Genomic DNA, 13,061 nt, shown 5'->3' with positions numbered 1-13,061 from the left:
ATCATAATTCATAAAGTAACACCGACGAGGCCCCATTATTCACAAATATAGCATATAAGCATCGTCACCTTAAGTGGATCATACAAAGCATCATGATTGAAATACCTATACTACACAATATAGAAAAGGTTAGGTCAACATACCATTATTCCAATCACAACATCTCTAATACATATCCAATTCAATCCATAAAGGCTCTGACCAATAGACATGAACAAATAATTCAGTCCATAAAGGCTCTTACCAATATCCATGATCACCAATTCAACCCAATAATCATAATATACAATTAATCCAAACAAGACCCAATATGAAAATCATCAAATTAAGACAGCCTATATACAATTGTAACATAATTTATACATATATCAATATCCTAATACAGTCTACATAAGAAATCAATACAATTGAGACATGATCAAATCACCCATAATATAGTCAAAATAAGGAAATCATGATTTGCATGGTTCCAAGGAGTTTTCTGTTTAAAATTATCAAATTAACATCAATTGAATCATAATACATTGATTCAAAACATTTTATGCAAGAACTCATTTCTAGATAAGAAAAAAGGAGAATTCATCTTTTTGATCATCTTTGAAAACCATTGAAATTGACTCATTGAAGAAAGAAGATTCAAGGATTAAGCACCATACCTTAATTGTGAAGAAAATTCCACTAAATTGATTGAGAAAAACCTAAAAAAATTGTCTCTTCCTTGGAACTTTATATCTTCATCAATTGACGTTTTTGGACAGAAGAGATGGAGACGTTTTTCTTTGGACTTGAGAATTTGAATGGTTAATTGAACAAAGTCTGCGACGCGGACTAAATCCCTCGATGAGTAATTGGACGCTGCGTTGGGTAGCTTGCTAGCCCATGGTTGGGACCTCCTTAAGACCCCTATAGCGGTCCTTGGGAAATCGTTCCCGAACAATTCCAACACAAATACCCACGTATACATATGAATAACCTCTAATATCAATTTGAACTCCATACAACACATAAACATACCAAGACACTAGAACACACAAGCCCGTCTCAAGGAAAAACTTTTGAACGTCAAGGACATTCTTAGACGTTTGACCTCCAAGCACTTCCAAACGTTAGACTGACTCAAAACATCATTATAAACCATTTTAGGACTTTAAAACATCATGAAACACGTCTTATGATCTACCTTCACCTATGTCATTTTACATGCATTACAAAAAATGTCCATATTTTCAAGAAGCATATCCGAACGACACTTTTCCTTAAGATCATCGGACACACACGTCACAGAACTTTTCATTTCATCTGTAGGATTAGACACCAAAGAAGCGGCATGCCTCGATAATTTAGTGAATTTCAAAGAGTATTCTAGCACACTCGTACCTCCTTGATGAAGGTTGATGAACTCTTCAACTTTTGCCTCTCTTTTATCCCTTGGAAAGAAGCTATCAAGAAAACCCTCCTAAAGACTTGAAAACTAATAGGTAGACCTCTCAATGATATATTGTCTTTCCATTGAGGGTACCAAGTTTGAGACACATCCTTAAGTTTATATGCGGCTAGCTCGGCCTTCTCACTTGAACTCACTCCCATAGCATACAAGATCTTCTAGATCTCATCAAGAAAGTCTTGTGGGTATTCATTAACCTTAGACACAAAAAACATTGGATGGTTCATCCTATTGACGTCTCTCAAGCTAGAAGCCATGGCTCTAGCATTTTGGTTTACATGGTCCAACTTCTCAGCTTGCTTGAGCCACTAGATCTTGAGCTTGAGTAGCTACGTCTTGAGCTTGAGTAGTCATGTCTTGAGTAAAGTTGATGAAAGACAACCTTATCTCTCAATACGTCATGGCCAGAGGATTGACCGAGCTTGGTCACCTTTAGGAGCTTGTTCTTGAGTAGGAGCTTGATTGTTTTGGGGAGGAACTCCCGCATTAACTATCTCATCTTCAAATTTTCTTGCGGTTTCCCTTATAGTAGTCATAGCCTATAACCATAAAAAAAGGGTTATATGAAAAAGGACACAAAGAGTCATATCTCTCGAGGCAGGCCTTCAAGTATACCAAAAAGGTGAGAATTTACGAAGCATCACATAACCTCTCATACATAATTGTGGTACGCTTCACAATTATGAACAAGACACTACGTGAACGTGGTATAGTGAGACATCAATCCTAAGATTTATCAACCTCATGCTTTGATACCATGTATGTCACGACCAGTGAGCACCCCCAGACGTAACTGGCATCTTCATTCTCAAAGAGGACTTATATTATCCCTTAGAATACATTATCAAATGTCATAGGTAGAGAAAATATGGAAAATTTAAAACTTTTACAAAGTAAAGTATACTTATGCTTCTCATTTAACATATATGGAGTTTACATAAACTCCTGGTTTATGAAGTGTAAGTAGAATTCTCATTTATGCAATATAGACAATTCATAACTAGGTCTAATATTTTTTCTCATATATAACCATCTAATAAAGAAGTACAAAGTTGGGCATAAGCCTTACACTAAAACAATATGCCACACATAGGCTTACAACAAAGTCTCAATATAAGGAAGAAAAGTGAAAAGTGTCCTTAGACAAAGTCAAAATGAAGATAGAAAAGTGGAATCATCATCGAACTTGAGGACTCAGCAACAACTTCGGAAAAGATCCAAGTCCTCCTTAAATGGAGTTCTACTCTTCATGGCCCGAACCTACATATTTATGAAATATAAAGAATATGGGTTACTACAAACCACATGTACCAAGTATGGAAACATATGCAAGTTAAAACCATTGAAAACATGCACAAAAGGATATTTTGTTGAAAAGCCATGCTAAGTCACTTTCAAAGCCTTTTATGCACACATAAAATCACTTAAGACAAGTTCATATCCACATACAAGAAAAGAATTATCATAAAGTTATATTAACATGAATAGCATCATCATAGAGTTATATCAACATGAATAGCTTCATCATAAAGTCATATCAAAATTCATATCATAGAGTTAATAATATTAAAGTATACAATACCCTTACTCCCAATCCCATCCAACACCTACAAATACAATGCTCATGTGAAGCCCCATAATCCCACATAATCAAGTAAACTAGAAAAGAGACCATAAGCAATGTCTATACTTCACATAACCTCACATCATGCATATAATCATCATCATACATAGCAATTTAGATCAGTATCATGTTTATCAAATGAAGTCAACATCATATAATATCAACATCATATAAAATCAACATTATGCATTTCATTCAAAACATAAGCATATAAGAACATCCTCCTAGGACTCCCCTCAAGGTCAACTTGTGCAATGCATAGGTAAAGTCACATAACCTTACCTACACTAAGTATAACCCCTTAAGTCACCCTAGTTAGAGTTTATCTTTATTACTTTCATTCATTCATTTTACTTTCGAGAACAATCACCTTAACCGACATTAGACCATGCGAGCTAAAATGGAATTTGGTGTCATGAAATCCTACATCGAAAGAAATTTCTCTACCTGCCAAGGTAGAACCAAAAATTAACATAGAATTCTAGGTGGATCTAGTAGCTAGTTTTCCTATGGGGTAAAATAGTTATGGAACTAGCATATATGTATTTGAAACCCTCTTTATGCACATTTGCATTGTATTCTCCTCTCATGAGAAACATTGTGAACCTATTTTCCCTCATCGGAAAGGGACATATCTCATATCTAGTTCTCTCGGTTCTAAGTTAAAGTCCCTTTTTGTAATATATTTAATCGTTGATTAATCATCAAATCTTAAAATATGTCATAGGATACTAACCCCTTATATAATCTGTCATTAGCTATTTAGGTTTAGAACGAGAAAGTCATTTCATAACAAACCATCATTTAGTGAGAACATCATGTCATAGTCATATCATAGTAAGGCACAAAAGAGAATCACATTCAACCTTGCATACCCCTATCAAGATCTCACAATTCAACATATCCATAGCATTCCATCATATTCATCATGTTACTATTCTATTCACAAATCATAATTTGATTGAATATCTAGAATAAACAATGATTATTCAAGTAGAGAACTCATAATTATAAAAGTCTTACCACTAGCTTCCAAAACCTCATTCAAGACTTCATCATCAATCTCAGGTTATTTATCCCTCAATTTAGTCAACATCATCATATAATAGTAAATTTTACAAGAACTTAATCAATTTCATCATCCTTAATCACTAAACACCTCAATTCATAACCTAGGGTTAGGGAAAAGGGACAATCATGGATCTCTTATAGAAAATAGGTCAAAACCTAAGGAATTAAAAAAATAAACCAATAAACAATCATAATATATCAACATTAATAAATAAAATACAACATTAAATCAATTTAAAAAGGAATCAACGAAGTTGGATGAAAACCCAAGTTTTAGACATCTTTGGAAAGCAATTTTGAAGAGCCTCTTGGGGAAAGAGATCCTAAGAGTGAATCGCTTTCACACCTTAATATTCCTTGAAGAGTGATGGATAAAAACTTGAATATTAAATACCTATTGAATATTGTACCTTGATCTTCAATGGGGGCCTTTGGGTTGTGAGAGAAAGTGGAGAGAAGTGAGAGCTGATTGGGTTTGGCCAATACTGAGGTCATGAGTTAGTTTAATGAAGTCTAACTCTTTTTTAGTCCCCAACTAACTTAATTAACCACTCCTTAACCCCCTTTTAATTAAATAACTAATTAACATATTACCCTTAAGTCAACCAAAATCGGACAATGAAGTTTAAGCCCAAGCAACGACTTAACGTCGACGTGGCATAGTCCAAACTATGGACCATCCTGGTCATTCGTGGTTTGGATCAGAGAACTGATTTTTGAGACTTTTGAGTAAATTTTTAAGTTTCAACCAATGACACCATCGAAGAATATTCAACCAAATTATGGCTCGTCATGTGGTCTCGTGGTTGCACACTGTCAAATGACAACTTTTGAGTGTCAATGGATGGGTCCTCTTAAAGGACCCTTAGGGTGGTCCTTCGGGAGTCGTACCCTGACGTTTAGACACTAAACACACTCTAACATGTATTCTCAACCTTTTTACCTAATTTGACTAAATTCCAACTCTTAAAACCCCTTGAAAAACATGAAGGCACACTAGCTCATCTTTCACAAATCTACGTACATCATGGTCGTTTCTTGACTTTTTGACTCTACTACTTTGTAATTGAGTGAATTACTTTTGTTTAGGTTTAGAAACATTGTTTTAAGGCTTAGTTCATCTATTGAGACTCTATATTAAGTGATGGACTTTCGGAGTGTTACAATATAAATATCCAATCAAGAACAACTAAAGAACATGAAAGAGCTTGGAAAAACTACACCTTATACATTTCGAATTCTCACGAATGCGATGAATTCTGACTCCAATAGAAAATAATTCTGCGCAAACTTTGTACTTGGTAATTATTTTTTAAACAAGATTTTAGTGTCCCTCATCAAAAAAAATTGATGAAACTGAACATTGAGTCCATGTCTCTACCAATACTAAACCATCCTAAACATTTCTTTCTCATAGATTGAGCTTTCCTCAATACCATTGTGTAGGAATAGATATCACAGGGCGGCCAGTCACTCCCAAGAAATCTAATTTGAGACAAATATAATCTTCTGTAGTAGCTATTGAATACTAGCTATATGAATTGGTTTGTCGCCCCAAAATCCATATTCTGAAAATCTTCTAATTTGTAGATTAGGAATTTGGGTCTTCTCCATTTATCACTATAGATTTAACTTTCATTGGTAAATCTTGTCTTGAATTAGATATGATATGACTAGTACCTACATGTAACTAAGCTAGATCGAGGAATTTTTATTAATCAAATAAAGTATGCCTTAGGGATGATTGAGAAAGTAGATCTCACTAGATACAAGTCATCTTGGACACCAATACAGAACTAACGACTAATAGTGCATTACATTAGTGTTTTACTAGTGGTGTAACGTTGTTTAATTGCGCACAGTTTTATTAGGATTAGGTTTGTTCAATTATTCAGGCGTTAGTTATATTAGTTGCCGTTATATGTTCCTGCATTCTAGGTGTTAGTTTAAGCTGAAAAAATTGTATTTCATCTTATAAAAACTCTACAAGTTTTCATCAAATAATAATATTTCTTCTATTTTATTTCTCTTTCTTTATATGGTATCATCGCCACAAATACTCTAAAGAATATTTTTTTTCCTCACCGTCAATGGCTCCAACCAGCCCACTTGCAAATGTTAATGCTTCCCCTATCATTAAAAATGTGATTAAGTTTAATCCAACCTCTAGACTTTTTATTACACTGTCTAGGAGCCACAACTCTTAGTTTGGACTGCCAAGATTTCGATGCCATTTCATAACCTTGATCTCTATCGTCATCTACACGACACCAAACTGTCTCCTCTGAAAACAATTGTCACTAACAAAACTGCAACTTCCAATCCTGAGTACAAAGAGTAGTTTCGACAAGATAAACTGATTAAGAATGCTTTTATGGCCTCTTTTGATACAACAACTGCATCCATTGTCCCTTCCGCTGACAACTCCAAATTTTGAATCACCTCCACTAATCTTTTGTGAACAAATCTTAAACTTGCATATTCATCCTCCATCACTATCTAAGTTGACTTAAAAAGGATAACAAATCTATTATTGACAACCTTCATGATTCCATCTCTATCTGGTGAACTCGCCATAGCCGGTTCACGGTCAATAATGAAGAACTTGTGGTAAGAATATTGAGTCCCCCCGTCAAGAGTTCCGTGTTCAACAACAATATAGACACACAATTCTCCCATCAACTACGCTGAACTTTTTGACAAACTTTTTGATCACAAGGTTTTTCTCAAACAGGAGGAGCAAAAGAAGACCACCACTCAAGTAAGCACTGCAGTTACTTAATGCGTCACATATTCTCAATCATCCTTACATAATACTTGATGCCCACCAACAACAATTGGAATCCACCAACTAAACAACCCACTCAAAACACCACTCCCCAACATTTTAACAGTAGTTCTCAATGGTGTAATTTTCCACAACAACCCTCAAAAGTCTGTTGTCAGCTTTGTGATAAATTTTGGCATACGAACAATGTTTTTACAATAACCACTTTGAGCAAAGGCTAATTTTGTTTCTCATACAGTGGCTCATGGCCCCTGAATTTTGGACTTGGGTGCATCTCACTGATACACTCAAACTTACTTCTCAAATAAGAAGTGAAGCAGTCGTGTGAAGTAAATAAGCCAACTAATGAGGTTGAGATCGTTCCCACAAGGAAAATAGTTTAGACTTAACTTCAATCTATTATTACTATTGTTCAGTCAATTACTTCCTTGGAAAGCAAAAATGATAAAAAGGGGGGTTTCTATTTCTAAATAAATGGAAATAACTAGCGAAATTAAAGGAGACAACTAACATCTTCAAATGATGGAGTTTAATCAAATAATCAAAGTAACTAGGGTTTACATGTTCCCCACAGGTTCATAACTTGATAATTCTAACCATAACAATTCTTTCCTAGTATCTTGCATGCAAAGTGATAAGTAATGTATTTCTAAATCCTTGGTCCGACATCAAGAAAATTTTACTCCGCACCTTGGTCCGGCTATATGTGTTGCTATACTAACCCTTATCTTTACCTCATATTAAGCATCGTATTCGATATTTGACTAAGTTATTACCTCGTACCAATCAATACTAGCCTATTAGATAGTATACACTAAATCTATGTTGATAATTCTTTTCCTATTATATACCTCCATGGTCCGGCAAGTAGCATTAAGGCGAGTTCTAATGTTGGCCATCCGTTAAAAAGACTTCTAAACGAAAGAATCATCAATACATGCAAGACACTATTCTAGAATTGTTATTTTAGTTAGGTTTTACCTCATTATTTACCTATGGATCCCACAACCCTAGGTATGGAGTTTAGTTACCCATAGTCATAATCACAATATTCAAATATATGGTATAAGAATTCATGTACTTACTTCAACGAGAAAGAGTAAAATCCGAAAGTTCGCTTGATTAATCAAAAAAAATCACCAACAATCAATTTCAAGAATCTCAAAATAATCAACAATCTCACAAAATGTCTAAAAAATAATCAAGAGTCTAACAATGATCAAGGGTCTCAAAAAAATCCCGAGTCAAACAATGATCAAGGGTCTCAAAATAATCCAGGGTCTAACATCAAAAATGAGGTTTTTTCAAACTATTTATAAAAAATAAAAAGCTAATTAAATAAGGACTCTATTAGCTCGAAATATGTCAAAACGCAGCTGGGTCAACTGACCTCGTGACGGATCGTCGTGGTCACGACGGACCGTAATGGACTCCGTCGTCCCATACTTGTGCAATTTCTTCTGCTTCTCTCTCCATTACCCTCGACGGCATATATGACGGATTGTCACAGGCACAACGGTCCGTCGAGGGTCTCCGTTCCAAAACACTTAAACTCTTAGAATTTGGGTACTAGTACTACTTCTCTGAACTTCATGAAGAACAAGCAGGACGGGCTGTCAGGGCTACGACGGTTCATCACACACTCCGTAACCCCACACTTGGTCACAGTTCCCCATCTTCCTTCAGCATCTGCACTACGATGCCACCTAAGGACCGTCACGGGCACGACGAACCGTCACAAGCTCCGTAGGTGGTACTTTTTTGTATTTCTCGCGAAAAAACCGCTGCATTCCTCTTTTAGAAGGATTTCCTGCAAATAAAGAGAAACTTACATAAAAATTAGCAAAAAAGGCTTTTAGACATACTAAACTTAAAGAAAAAGTATTAATAATACCATGAAACCACGGTATATCAACACCCTAAACTTAAATTCATTGTTTGTCCTCAAGCGACGCACTATGACTCAATACAAAATCTTTGTACAATAGTATCCATGTTTTATATTTTGAAATCATTTGTCTATCAATCTCGATTAATCTCATTATATTTATGCATGCTATCGTTATATTTATGTCATGACGGTTATGCAGGATAGACCGTCGAGAGTATGACGGTCCGTCGTAGATGTCCGTTGGAGGACACTTAGAAAACGTGAGAGACACGTAGGAATAGGGTCTCTAACAACCAGTGGTTGTGCGATACGGACCGTCATGGGAATGATGGTCCGTTGCATGTGTCCGTTGGTGACTGTTGCAGAGTGATTTTCTGCAAAATTTCCTGGTGATGTGCCTACAAATTTAAAACCCATTAGTAGAAAATGCTACCATTACTAGAAAAAAAAACTATAAGTATTGGGTTGCCTCCCAACAAGCGCCTGATTTAACGTCACGGCACGACTGAGGACAGTTGATTTCTCAGCCTTCATCAAGATGGTATGCCTCTATTACTTCATTCACCGGTGCAGTACGCTCAAAATAGATTTTTATTCATTCTCGATTCACCTTAAACTGCACTCTCTCCTTGGTTTTTAACTAAACTGCTCCATGAGGGAATACTTGGGTAATCAAGTAAGGGCCAGTCCGTTTGGAATTGAGCTTACCCGGAAGCCAATGCAACCTTGAACTGTCTAAAAGCACCAAATCCCCAACCATAAACTCTTGTTTTTCACTTTTTTTGTTCATTCTCCTTCTTCATCTTTTCTTTGTGGGATATGGCGAATACCGATTGGAGCTCACCACTCTGCCTCATGGACCTACAAATGTTGAAGGTCGCTTCTTCATTGTTCAACCAAAATTTCATCTGCCCATTTTCCTTATCAACTAAGGCTTTACTTGTAGCTAGGAATTGCCTCCCAAGAATAATAGGCACTTTAAAATCGACTTCACAATGAAGAATAACAAAATCTGTCGGAAATATGAACGACAACACTTTTACTAGCACGTCGTGGAGTATCCTTATAGGCCTTTTCACTGTTCGATCAGCTATCAGTAGCCGCATCGTAGTGGGTTTTGGGTCACCCGAACCCAACTTCTTGTAAATCGAAAGGGGCATGAGATTTATGTTTGCCCCCAGATAACATAATGTTTTCGCAAAATGTAATGACCCTACTGTACAAGGAATAGTGAACGCACCTGGATTTTCTTTCTTTTGTGCGAGAGATCTTGTAGCAATAGCACTACAATGTTGCATTCTATCATGATCCTCTAAAGTGATCGATTTTGTCTTTGTAACCAGATCTTTCATAAACTTGGCATAACCTGACATTTGTTCTAGAGCTTCTACCAAAGGGACTTTGATAAAAAGTTGGTTTAGCATTGTTATAAAATGCCGATATTTACCATCCTCAGTCTTTTTCACTAATCTCTGAGGAAAGGGTGGTGGTAATCTAGTCATGGGAATTACCTTCATAGGGACTTCTGCATCTTTTCCAGTGCTATCTTCTACTTCACCACTACCCTTTACCACCTTATTATCATACTTTCTCACCTTTTCCTCATTAGACGGCATAGGTGGGTCAATGGTTTGCTTACCACCCCGAGTAGTGATTGCCATACAGTGTGCATCATTTTTTAGATTTTGGATAGTGTTGCTAGGAAGAGTGCCCGATTGCCATGTGTTCACTGTCGTAGATAATTGGGCCATTTGCAACTCGATCTGCTTAATCGATATTGCATGTTTATCGACATTTTCCCCAATAAATTACACCTTAACTCTTTAATGTGCTCATCACTAGCATCGAATCTTCTCATTATTTTGTGCAACATATCCTAAACTCGCGCCACACTATCTCCATCATCCCTAGGAGTAACTTCACGATTTTGAGGAGGGACATAGGGCCCATTCCTATCATTTTTGTTACCGTAGTTACCCTTGTTGAAGTTGTTGTTGCGGTTGTAGTATCCATCTCAGACATAATGACCCTCACGGTTATAGTTACTATAGATCCAACCTTGGTTCCCTTGACCTTGTCACCAATTATACTTATTTGAGCCTTGGGTACTCAGTCGAAAACCCCCCGTCTGCTCATTTACTGCATAGGAATCCTCCGCGTAATAGCATTCATCATTAGTTGGTGGTGACTTAGAGAAGTAGTTAACTACATTTATCTTTTTTGTAACCCCAGTGATATGTTTTAGTACCAACACAAGCTCAGTTCTCATCTGAGCCATTTCTTCAGTGGACTGCACTGCGAAGGTTTTCTCCCAGTATCTGACATCCTAGTACTACATGCTTTATTATTCTGGGAGATTTTCACTAATTTTTCAGGAATCTCAACATAAGGACACTCCCCATAAGATCCACCTGCTATAGTTTCCAACACCGCTTTATTATTATCATCCTGTCCCCGATAGAAGTATTTCTTCAGTGACTCATCATCTATAAGGTGATTTGGGACGCTTCTCAAAAATGAGGTGAATCTATCCCAAGAACTACTAATACACTCTCCTGGTAGGGCCACAAAATTGTTCACTCTGTCTTTGTGGTTTAGTTTCTTGGAGACCGGGTAGTAGCGTGCTAAGAAAATGTCCTTTAGTTGGTTTCAAGTGAAAATTGAGTTGTAAGGGAGATCAGTGAACCATAATGCAGCCTCTCCCGTTACTGAAAGAGGAAACACTCTAACACTTATTACATCTAAGTCCAAGTCAGGCCTCCCTACCAGCTGTTACACACTGCCCTTACCTTAGCTATATGGGCATGTGGATCCTCAGAAGGTAGCTCTGAAAACAAACCACTGGCAGTGAGCATTTGCATCAGGCTACTAGTCACCACAAAGGTGTGGCCTGGTGGTAGAGGAGGCAAGACAAGTGGCCCATTAGAGTCTGCTATGTTGTCATAGCCCCTTAGTATTCTTGGGGCCGTGGAGCGAGATTTTGTCCCCTCTATTGGTGTTCACCCGGAGCATCGGGTAACAACTGACCATGAACATCAATCGGAGCTGGGATGTTCTAATTTGGATCATCATCATTAATTCTAAAGTTTCGATTCATGTTGCGTAGTGTACGCTCTAATTCGTGATTGTAGGGAAACAAGGGTTCTCTTCCTCTCCGTGTATTTGGCATACAAGGAGTGTTGTTCTGCACGAATCAAAAATAATAAGACAAAGTAAAATCAAGAAAATATCAACTGAACTATAGTAATAAGTTTAAGTTAATTTAAAAGCTACTTTCCCCGGCAGCGGCGCCAAAATTTGATACGCTCAAACTTACTTCTCAAATAAGAAGTAAAGCGGTCGTGTCAAGTAAATAACCCAACTAATGAGGTTGAGATCGTTCCCACGAGGAAAATAGTTTAGACTTAACTTCAATCTATTATTACTATTGTTCAGTCAATTACTTCCTTGGACAACAAAAATGATAAAAGGGGGGTTTTCTATTTCTAAATAAATGAAAATAACTAGCGAAATTAAAGGAGACAACTAACAGCTTCGAATGTTCGAGTTTAATCAATTAATATAAGTAACTAGGGTTTACATGTTCCCTACAGGTTCATAACTTGATAATTCTAACTATAACAATTCTTTACTAGTATCTTGCATGCAAAGTGATAAGTTATGTATTTCTATATCCTTGGTCCGGCATCTAGAAAATTTCACTCCGCACCTTGATCTGGCTACGTGTGTTGCTATACTAACCCTTATCTTTACCTCATATTAAGCATCGTATTCGATATTTGACTAAGTTATTACCTCGTACCAATCAATACTAACCTATTAGATAGTATACACTAAATCTATGTTGATAATTCTTTTCCTATTATCTACCTCCTTGTCCAACAAGTAGCATTAAGGCGAGTTCTAACGTTGTCCATCCTTTAAAAATACTTCTAAGCGAAAGAATTATCAATACATGCAAGATACTATTCTAGAATTGTTATTTTAGTTAGGTTTTACCTCATTATTTTCCTATGCTTGCCACAACCTTCGTTATGGAGTTTAGTTACCCATACTCATAATCACAATATTCAAATATATGGTATAAGAATTCATGTACTTACTTCAATGAGAAAGAGTAAAATTCGATAGTTTGCTTGGTTAATCAACAAAAATCACCAACAATCAATTTCAAGAATCTCAAAATAATCAAGAAACTCACAAATGGTCTAAAAAATAATCAAGAGTCTAACAATGATCAAGG

At 36.4% G+C, this 13,061-nt stretch overlaps 1 protein-coding gene across 1 annotated transcript; it reads right to left on the bottom strand.

Moving 5' to 3' along the window:
• Positions 1 to 1,842: 1,842 nt before the first annotated feature.
• Positions 1,843 to 10,569, bottom strand: LOC138340295 (uncharacterized). The gene is made up of 3 exons (XM_069292008.1): positions 9,663 to 10,569; positions 8,661 to 8,737; positions 1,843 to 1,983 (listed from the first exon to the last, which is right to left on the bottom strand). The coding sequence occupies exons 1-3, from the start codon at positions 10,567 to 10,569 to the stop codon at positions 1,843 to 1,845; spliced, it is 1,125 nt and encodes a 374-aa protein (XP_069148109.1).
• Positions 10,570 to 13,061: the final 2,492 nt, after the last annotated feature.

The sequence above is a fragment of the Solanum lycopersicum genome, chromosome 12 (genome assembly GCF_036512215.1).
Source record: "Solanum lycopersicum chromosome 12, SLM_r2.1".
In the NCBI taxonomy this organism is placed as follows: Eukaryota; Viridiplantae; Streptophyta; class Magnoliopsida; order Solanales; family Solanaceae; genus Solanum; species Solanum lycopersicum.
Note: the sequence above shows the minus strand (reverse complement) of the source record. Positions and strands in the feature narration are given on the sequence as shown.

Bases quoted from the DNA above. Each gene is read 5' to 3' on its own strand.
- LOC138340295 (XM_069292008.1), bottom strand. From the start codon at position 10,569: ATGGCCCAATTATCTACGACAGTGAACACATGGCAATCGGGCACTCTT. The intron at 8,738-9,662 runs GTGAGCTCCAAT...CTTTATTTGCAG, and splicing joins TAGGTCCATGAGGCAGAGTG to GAAATCCTTCTAAAAGAGGA. The intron at 1,984-8,660 runs GTTCGTCGTGCC...TTATGGTTATAG, and splicing joins CACCTACGGAGCTTGTGACG to GCTATGACTACTATAAGGGA.